This window comes from Daphnia magna, linkage group LG9 (genome assembly GCF_020631705.1).
Source record: "Daphnia magna isolate NIES linkage group LG9, ASM2063170v1.1, whole genome shotgun sequence".
NCBI lineage: Eukaryota > Metazoa > Arthropoda > Branchiopoda > Diplostraca > Daphniidae > Daphnia > Daphnia magna.
The window spans coordinates 2,304,293-2,314,853 of NC_059190.1; the positions used below are offsets into that span (position 1 = coordinate 2,304,293).

Sequence of the window (10,561 nt, forward strand, 5' to 3'; positions counted from 1 at the left end):
AAAAAAAAAAAAAAGAAGGATCATCGGCTTGATCGGGATTCAATCGGCTAAATGCAGATGTGTGAAATTTCTATTCCGGCCTTGGTTCAACAAAAAAAAAAAAAAAAGGAAAAGCTTCATAGATGATCATAGCGGCGCTGGTTAGATGTATCCAAGCGGAAAATATGTGACCAGTCGGCCTATATCCCCAGTTCCCCACCAGTCTTCAATTTACTCCTACGACGATTGATTAACAGCAGATGCTCGCAACTTGCAAACACAGAAAACTATTTTCGAAAGCTTGCGAAAAATTTCAATCAATTTCGTGTACCAAAAAAACCTATAGGCATCCTAAACTAGTTTTTATTTTGTTGCCTTTTATCTAATTTTCGCGTATCAAGCTTGAATTCTGAAAAGACGACTATTGAAAATGAGATAGAAATCATGTCATAGGTGGCGCTGAAGTACTGCAGAGAGAAAAATTCGACGAACCGAAACTGCTTAAGGGGAAGGCCGGATTTAGTTACAAAGCAACAAGGCACACACTGTACAGGAGAGAGGGGAGTTCCGGAACCCCAAAAACGTAAAGTCAAAGGGGTGGGTTGTAGTAGCTTTTTGAAGGGAACGTCAACCTTATCCTTAATTAAATATAAAATATTATTTAATTAATCATAATGGTGGATTTCTGTGATTATTTTTGGGTGAGTAACTAGTCATAATGCATTGTTTAAGTCGTTCCTTTAGTCGCGACTGACGCACTACAGTAACCAACAATGCAAATTGGGGAATGTCTGTTGACGCTGTATAGAGGCATGACCCGAGGCTTCAAAATTCTCTAATTTTCTCTCGAGTGCATTCATTTTACAAGTGTATTGAAGAATTTGGAACATGGATTCTTATACTTAGTTATTGTTTACAGGGAGAGAGGAACAGTGGATTTGACGTGTTGTATCATAACATGAAGTATGGCCTCGTTGCAAGCAAAGAATTGGCGGAATTCCTCAGAGAAAGGTACCAAACTAAAACCACCTTGATGTCTGTTGTATTCGGGTAACCTCAAGCTGAAGCTGTTCATCCCAAGTGTAACAGCACATGGCCACCATCAAGCAATCTGATTTGCCATGTTACTACAATCTAACAGTATTTTATGTCATGAGTTGTTTCATCATTAAGTGCATATCTTGAACGGAATATTCATACTCTACTGCCAATTGAGAGCTTTTAATAATTTTTTTTACATTATACTGGCATAACATGAAATTTGAATCTAAATTACGCTTGTATTCCTAGATCTTCGCTGGAGGAATCATACAGCAAACAGTTAGGTAAACTAGCCAAACAATGTGGCTCGTCAACCAGCATCGCAGCTGCCAATAGTGCTACTACCAACACAAATGGAGCCCCAAATGTCGGACCGCTGTGTACATTCACTCCTTTATGGCAATTGCTTAAGACTTCCTGTGAAAAAGTGGCTCAGCTCCAATTACAGATGGCCCAAAGGCTAAATGACATGGTCAAAGATGTCGGCAAGTACAGTGATGAGTTAGCCAGGAAACATAAAGTTGTCAAAGAGTCTGAAAGCAGCACAGTTGAAGCTATTCAGGTATATTTTCATCCTTGAGAAGATGTCAGTAGATTTTGGTAACCTGTATTCTTTTGCTGCATGTAGGTTTTGAATCAGACCAATGTTACCTTGCAGCGATCAAAAGAGGCATACTTTCAACGAGGCGGCGAGCTGACAAAGTTACGCAGAGATGGCTCAACATCGAACAAAGACTTGGAACGTGCCGACACCAAATTTCGTAAAGCGGCTGAAGATTACCGGAACTTAGTTGAAAAATACGCACAAATGCGGGAAGATTTCGAAAGAAAAATGACCGTCTCATGCAGGGTAATTTAAAATGTCTGCCTACTTCTAATAGATTCATCTTCATTAACTTTCATCAATGGATTCCACGTACTCGTGCAGCATTTTCAAGAAGTGGAAGAAGGCCATCTAAGTCAAATGCGGAATTTCCTCAATAGCTATGTCAACGTCTTGTGCAACAACTACGAAGCTATGGGCCAGGTGAGATGGTGTGTACAAGTTTCTTGTTCGATCCCCCCTAATTCCTTGTCCTGTTTGTGTAGGTTCATGTCGATCTTAGACAGCAGTGGGATGACCTGAGTGTCGATCGACTTATGGACATGTTTGTCGTATCCAAAATGACTGGCATGGAGAAACCGTTACCTGTCGAGTTTGAAGAATTCCCCTTGGATAATGATCAACAACTCGGAGCGAATACTTCGAATCAGCTTCCTGATTACTTGGAAGAGTGGACAGCGCCAACGTCCACAACGGGCAAGGTTCGAGAAGGTAGGGCACTTAAATCAGTCATTCCCTTTTGGTGCTTGTTTGTTATTATCATTTCGTTATTCTCGTTGCCGGTACGTGGATTGTTTATTTTTTGAGTGTTTACAGTGGCGCTTAGTGCCGTTACGAATCAAGCGCTGGTCGTAGGCTAGACGCCTGTTAAAACGATCCGCTGCTTGATTCTCTAATTTTATGCGTTTCCTCTACGTGTTTGATCATACTGATGTTTCTTTCGGTGTTGGTGTACCTGTGCGTTTGTGTTCGTGTCTATGGCGAAACTCCATTGATATTCTGTTACAAACACACACTAAAAAAAAACCAAAACGCAATCACAAACAAAAAAGATGGAGGTGAGTCCAGGAAGAAGGTGTCAAACAAGAAGTCGTTCATCAGCAGCAGCAGCAAGGAGGAGAAGAAGGAGAAACGCGGCAAACGAGACAGCGAAGAAGGTGGTCGAGTCGCCGGCAAACAGGGTTCCCGTCGTGCTACTTCCCTCTTGAACTTATTCACCTCCTCCTCCTCTTCCTCCCCAAATGACCAGGGTAGGTTCCTTCACTCTCGCACACACTTTTTTTTTTCTTTCCCTTGCTCCTAAATTTTTTTTTTTCCAACAAGAAAACGTAAAAGAATTGACTGACACACGTTCCCCCTTTCTCGTGAGCTCTCGCCGCGCCAATCAACAGAAACCTTATTTTTATTTAAACATTGGCGCCACTAGCACCCATGCATTTTACATATACAGCTTCTTTCGTTTTACGTTCGCCCTTCTCCTTATTCTTTTCCTTTTTTCTTCTTCTACATTTTTTTGTTCAGGAAAAAGAAAAATTCTCCTTTCGCTCTCTTTTTGATTGTCATAAAAGGCTAGAATGTCCCTTCATTTTACCAGACAGTACGAAATGGGTTTTCCGGATCTTTCGGCAAGTGACAAGGTAAACAAGAAAAACAATTGAGTAGAAAAAAAAATCCATTCGGCCAGTAGTTGTCATCATTAATTTTGTAGTTTGATCTGTTGGCACGGTTAGATATTTGTGATCGAGGAAAGTTGCGTTGCTTAGATGTATTGTCACCTTGTCCCTTGTCCGACACGATTTTTCTTTCCCTTCATTTGAATTTAATTTTTTTTTTCTCGTTCCTCCAAAGATTTTTTTTTTTTTAAGAAATTTTTCGGGATTATATGGTTTCTATTCAAAGCCGCCTTCGTGGCGAGAGCAGACAAACGAAAAGTCAGCACTTGATGGGGGTGTGTGTGTGAGTGTGTACGTATGCGGTGCAGGTGTTTGACTTTTTTTTTTTTTTTTTTTTTTTATTGGACTGATTCTTGAAACACTCCCGGCATGTTTTCGCTGTGCGGTCGTGTGGTTGTGTGTGTGTGTGTGTGTATGTTCCTGCAGGCAAGAGCAAGGTGAAGGCATCAGGCAAGGTTCGTCCGCTCAAGGGAGGAGGTGATTCGGCAGCCGAGGAACCGATGAGTCCATCTATGGACGTGGTGAGCGTCGCCAGCGGGCGGGGTTTGGGCGGATCGGCTCCCGCAACGCCCACTGAGGCCGAGTCGACCACCAACCAGTCAGCCATCGGATCCTGGAGCAGGAACTCTTTGCGGGGCTCGAAATGTAATTTCACCGACTTTCTTCTCTCCTCGCAACCCTTGTTGTTTCACACTCGTCGATCGAATTGCATCAAATGCCTTGCAACTATCTACTTTTCTCGCCTTCTACTCGACCTGTCGGATGTTGTGACACACCTTACATTCTCCGTGCTCTTATAGGGATAACGCGGGGCACTCTATTTCTTGTAGCATTGTCGAGTGGCAGCAAGACGAGTGGATGTAGAACCCAGGGAGATGTCAACTTGCGCACTTAAGGGTTTTTGTTTGAGATCCCTAATTCTAGTATAACGATATTTAAGCGTTTTTTTTTCTTCAATCAATCAATAGAAGTGAATTGAAATCAAGTCAGTCTTGCATCCACTCTAACTCGCATAAACTCGAGCAGACGCGGAATGGTGACAGCGGGTTGTACAATGCGGATGAGAGGCTGCTGAATATCCTATGCAAAGGATGGTCTTGATTTCTGGCAACACACATTTTGCTTGAATCGTCTTGCTTGTATGCTGGGATTTTTCCCCCTTTTTGCTGTTTTGCTAGATTATCATTATTTTTTTCCTTTGGACTTTGCTTTTCTAAACTGACTGATCCTTATTCTACCGGTCTTTCTATCAACAATGGCGGCGGCGCTCACTGAGATTTTCTCATCTAACACCTCCACCCCGGTCTTTCAAACATCTACCCTTTTCTTCTTCTCTTCATTTCTTTATTTTTTTGGTTCTCTTAAGTTATTGCTGACACCTTTATTTTAACGTAGCTCGGCGAAATTCCCCTTGCCCTAGCGACTATCCATCCCTCACCCCAATACCCGTTAAATTTTTTTTTCGAACTCAAGTCATTTGATTTTTTACCGATTTGTTGAGGCTGATCGTTTGCCGCGTTTCTTATTCTTGTTCCACGTTGCAGTCCGCCGTCGTCGTTTTATTTCGTTGTTGACGTAGACCTGGTATGCACTGATGACGTGTTCATGATATTTCGAAAAATGACAGGACATTTAAATTTTAAAAATTTACCAGCTAGTTTACGCAAAACTATAGTTATTCTGCTCTCCTGTACGCTATTTTGTTTGTCTGCATAGGCAAAAGAGTTTAAAAAAAAGTGGAAGAAGTAACGGATGCGCCAAACTGGCTGGCGCGGATCGAAAAATGGTGGATTTGTATAATCACTTTTTTTTTCCCTTCAAATTAAATACTATCGAATAAAACAAAAAAAGAAAATGGAAGAATCTTTACCCACTTCATGCTTTTGTTGTATTCATCCCCTTTTCCGCCATTTGAAATTCAGTTTTCATTCAGATGATTATAACCTGGAATGGGTGTGGTGTTGAGCTGCCTATATTTTCTCGTTATGATTTCCTTCGTGATTTTCTCTTGTTGTTTGTTGAAATCTCCTTAAAACAAGCGAACAACTACAACTGTTTTAAGTACAACAACAACAAAAACTATTTCTAAATAAATCACAGACGAATCGCCTCCTCGCTCTTCCACATCGTCCTCCGCCAATACTTCCATCTCCGGATTGGGGATCGCTTCTTGGACTGCAGGTGAAACTTGCTCCCTCTATCTCTTTTATTTTCTTTCCTCTTCTTTTACAAAAAAATCATTCACCCTCCCAAAAAACAAAAAACAAAAACAACACAATGCTTTGGTTTAATATTTTCTCTTTCACCGTCTGTTTTGTTTTATTGGTTTTCATTTGTCCCTGGCAAGACAAAATGATTCGAAAAACTCATTTGAAAAAAAATCAATTCTTGTATTTCTCTGTCGTTTCAAAACGCATGCTCTCCTCCTCGTACAACATGGGACACAACTATGGATTTCGTTTTTCGTAGAAAACTTATTCCTTTTTTATTTTTGTTATTTTTCGTTCTTAAAAGATAAACATACCCTCGTAGACAACCCTGCTTTATTTATTAGATTTTTTTTTCAATTTCCTGTGTCATGCTAGCTCCTCTTTTGCGCTTTTCATATCGTGCGAGTCACATTCCGTCGTCCTTGTTGTTATGGTCGTTGCTCTCCTTTTACTTTCTTCTAGTGAACGCGTCTGGGTACAATTAAACTGTGATCGATCCGGCCAGATCGATGAAACTTGACCGGGCGACGACGACCACATTTTAATGTTGTCCCTGCTGTCTTTATTATTGTTTATTCTTCATAAAACATTATTTCTCTCTCTTTTTTTTTTTTTTTTATTATTTCTTTCTGTTTGAATTTTTTTTACTTTGATGTTTAGATGTCAATATGTAGAATATGTTGTCGTTGCGTTGCCAGTCTATGGGGGGGTGGGGGTGAGAGGAGGCGTTGTTGGGACGGATATCCCGCGGGAGAGTCGTTGCCCTTGAATCAGAAATGCGATGGGCTTTGATATCTGACTCTTGTATTTATTTTTGTATTTTTTCTTTCCCCTTCTCTTTCGGCCTCGTTTCGTTTTCATCGGTTGGTTGGTTGCTGTTGTGGTTGGCCCTGTTTATTTGCCTACTCGGACGCCTCTCATCGTCGTTTGTGGAATGCTTACCATCCGGCGAATGGCAACTTTGGCAGGGTTTCTCAAAAGCCGCCGCGACCGCAGAAAGGAGAAAGACAAGGACAAGAGTAAAGTGTCGAAGAAGAAACGCGATTCAGATGCATCCAGTATCAAAAGTGATGGGGAGCCTAACTTGACTGGAACCGCAGCGGGTGCCGCCGTCATTAGCGCCGAAGCAAGAAGCAACATTTCCACCGGCAGCGGCAACATCACAGTTGGAGGTACGGCTGGAAGTGGTGGCGGCGGCAGTGGTCTGGATACGAGCAGTTTCGGGCGTGAAAAAGAGCGGCCAGAAAAAGATGAGAGCCCGTTGTACTCGGCTGGCGACACCGCATCCGATAGTGCCGTCAAAGTGGACGACGAGGGCTATACTATCCGACCGCGAGACGAAGCGTGGAATGCGGAAAAAACGAGCGGTTTCTACTCGAGTTCCGATGCCGATTCGGGTAATTAATTATCATGATTTTCTATTTCTCTTTTTAGTGTTTCTTGAGAACACTCCATTTTTAATGTCATTGTATTGACTGGGATTAATTTTTGATTGATAGATGACGAGCCAGAGCGAAAATTGCATGTTGAGATTAAACCTATCACTAATGGAGCCAATCTTCCGAGTGCTACGGTCGATGAACTAAAGGCGACCATTGAGGGATTCAATATCAACACGTCCATGTTTAACACAGCCGTAAGCTATTTAACCAAAAAAATTATAACTTTGAACGATTTTTCTTGTTTTTCATTAAACTCTTCGTGGCGTTTTTTTCTTTAGACCCGTAAAAACACTTCAATGGATTCCCATTCGACTTCTCAACTGAGTATGGGGTGAGGAAACTAGAAGCAAATATATAAATGACGATCAATTTTTATTTTATGACAACATTCTGGCAATTTACAGGAAATCGAGTAGCGACTTGGTCGGTCTGAATCTGTTCCACAGCCCTACCAATTCCAATACATCCACCCCAACCGGTACAGTCGCTCCTGGCCACCTTTACGGTTCCATGATGTCGCCTACGGGGACAGGATCGCCCTCGAATCGGCATAATACAGCAACACCCGGTAATATTTTATCCATTCAAGTATTTGATGTAACTGTTTTTAATTGATTGCTCTTACTGAACAGCATGTGCGGGTGAAGATTTATTTGATGAAGTGGGTGAAATCGTTCCAGCCTTGCCTCCTAAACAGGGTAGATTGCCAGCCCCGAATTCCCGCGGCAGTACGCCTACACTCGGCAGTATCGCCGTCCCACGGCCGCCTTCTCGTAAAGGAATGGAGGTAAACAAATCGATCAGAATCAAATAAAAATAGAAGGAAAACAACCTTCCGAATGAGCTTAAGGATTACATCCTGGCTCTGATCAATGATGGAAGATCCCAAGTTGATCCCCTGGAAATGGAAGCAGGGACGTTGTAATAGGGACGCATGGATTAATCTTGTGTTATACAACAGGCCACTGCCCGCTTGGCCGCAGCCAGTCCGCTTACACTTCAGTCGTCACCTGCTCCCAGTGCCAACGCATTTTCAACTAGCATGCCACGAGCCGAGTCCGTTCTTAGCCTCGACTTTAGATCTGGTGACAAAACAAAACAAAATTCGATGAATGTATCGCATTGCTAACTGTCTCTTGTACCAATTCGTTGCAGGCATGTCAACCTCACCAACATCATTGAGCCGGCCGGGATCAAGATCTGCCGGACCGTCACCACTAACCGTCAGCCTGCCTTCAGGGGGAAGTGCGGGCGCTGTCGATAGTATCCCACTTGCAGTAGCATTCCAGGAAGTTGTTCACGCCTTGTTCCGCGGAACCGACGAGGCGAGGTACGTCATTTGTTTCTCAAGATGTTCTTAAGATGTTTAATGAGAAATGCAAAAATATGTAAGACTTTCACTTCATTGATCACCTTAGGTGCCAAGTCCGAATTACCGGTGACATGATGCTCTCGTTTCCAGCTGGCTTGGTTCAGTTGATCAATGCACAGCCTAACCATAACATACCACCCATATCATTCCGTATCCGTAATTTTCAAAATCTGGAGAACGTTGTTCCTAACAAACAAGTGCTCAACATGTGAGTTTACTCGCTCCGGCCTAATTTTTCTACTCTGTCGCTGTAAAAATTTGTCGTCTCGCTTATGTTCCTTTTTTCTTTTAGGGAACAAGATCTGATGAGCGTCGAGCCACTCTTCCATTTTAACATGCCACAGTTAACTTTGCTCCTTAAGCGGCAAGCTGAACAGAATCCCTCGGCTTCCTATTTCAATGTGGATATCCTCAAGGTAAATTTACAAGGCATAGCGAAGAAGATTGGAATCCCCCCATTCATTTGCATAAATTACGAGTTCAAATTTTCAAAACTTTCTAAAATGGCTGTACTCGTCTTTGTGAAATTGGTTTAGTATCAAGTGAAGGCCCAACGTGGTACCGGCTCAGCGCCATTGCATTTGGTAGCCTATTGGAAGTGCGAGCCATCGCAAACGGACGTGCGGTTGGACTATAAGTTTAACGCCCATGCCCAAGTGACTCCGGCACCGCTGCGCAATCTCATGATTTCCGTGCCGATCGAAGGAGCAGTGACGTCGATGCAAGCCAAACCGCAAGGAGAATGGCAAGTCGATTGTGTTTTTTCTTCTTTCCTATTGTTCTCGTTTCGTCCCTTGATTGAATTAATGTGATTTTTATTGATGGAATCTCGGTATCCTAACGTTGCAGGATGGGAAATAGTAATCGTGCACTGTGGAAGCTGCCGGAAATGTCGCTGGAGGCGGATGGTGCCAACATGGGCTCAATACGAGCTCCGTTTCAACGTCACCGGCAGTTCAGGTAGCCCCACAACAATCACTGCTCACTTTGGTTGTGATGGTTCCACCATGTCTGGTGCCGAAATGGATTTGGTCTCGACAGGATACCGGACATCCTTGGTCAAAAGACGTTTCGTAGCCGGTTAGTTTAGACAGTTGTCTTTCTGTGTTTTTTTTTTTATTTTGGCCAATTTGCAATTCATGTGAACCCATTTCAAAATCAAGGCAAATATCTGTGCGAAGCCGAGGCCTCAGTTCTTCAGAACAATCGCTACGCGGCTCCACCGGGCCCTACTTCTACCGAATGCTGAAGAAAAGAAGGAATTCTTGGAACCTGTTTGAAGCCAGTCACGAAGGTTCACCCAACTCGCATGTAATCGAATCGGAAGGAATCTTTGTTTTTTAGAAACACATATTCTCTTGTATACATACCTATAAAAAAAAAAAAAAAAAGAAAAGAAAAGTTAAAAATATTCGGTCTCTCCCGAGTCGACGCTCTTCCTCCATTTCATCCAAATCTTTTTAAACCAACAAAAAAAAATAATGATATAATAATAATAATAATAAAGTAACGGGTTTAACCAATTGTTGTCCTGTTCAGCAGCAATAGCAGAAAAACCAACTGATTTGCATGTTGAATAATTGTTACATGTAAAGCTGCCTTACCTTGAAAAGGGCAAGACATCACTTTATCTTCTTATATTTGCCCTAGTTCTCTCGTTCTCTTGTTTCTTCTTACTTTTTTGGGTCATAATACGATACAAACAAACAAACAAACAAACAAAAAATATACTTATTTTTGTAAATAAACTGCCAATTTGTTCTATATATACATCCTAAAAACAAATCCGTGTGGCTAATCGTTATTTTTCTGTTTTTATTTGTGAACGTGACCTCTTTACTGATCCGCTTTCTATTTCGATGTTGCACGTACATTCAGTGTTGATTGTCTTGCCGTTCTGTGTGGGCCCCGATAATCGACTCTCTTTCTTCCCCACAGAAAACAAGAAAGATGGGGGCTACTGATGTGCCGTCTTTATAGCTCTTGAAGCGCACAGAAGAAAAGATCGAACATAAAGAGGACTGTAACGTGAAGCATGCATCCTGACAGATAAGCTTTAGCACGCCGACTGTCACGAAATGGTGGTGGGAAAAAATGGATGGAAACAAAAAGGCAACAAAGTCTAAAGAATTGTTTTCTTGTTCAAGTTGGGACGCGGTTCTAAAACGGACGTGATTAAGTGGCGATATCAACCCGAGGACACACAATCTGTTACGTCAGTTGTTTCCACCGCTTTTTTT

The 10,561-nt window shown here is 42.2% G+C and overlaps 1 protein-coding gene across 1 annotated transcript; it reads left to right on the forward strand.

The window, feature by feature from the left end:
* Positions 1-506: 506 nt before the first annotated feature.
* Positions 507-10,106, forward strand: LOC116930923 (F-BAR domain only protein 2). The gene is given in 19 exon segments (XM_032938363.2): positions 507-680; positions 899-990; positions 1,270-1,582; positions 1,649-1,870; positions 1,949-2,047; positions 2,110-2,335; positions 6,476-6,904; positions 7,007-7,143; positions 7,228-7,280; positions 7,354-7,517; positions 7,582-7,736; positions 7,911-8,034; positions 8,105-8,279; positions 8,368-8,529; positions 8,614-8,737; positions 8,858-9,066; positions 9,171-9,255; positions 9,257-9,401; positions 9,485-10,106. Coding segments are annotated over 19 exon segments (3,027 nt in total). The 5' UTR covers positions 507-653; the 3' UTR covers positions 9,571-10,106.
* Positions 10,107-10,561: the final 455 nt, after the last annotated feature.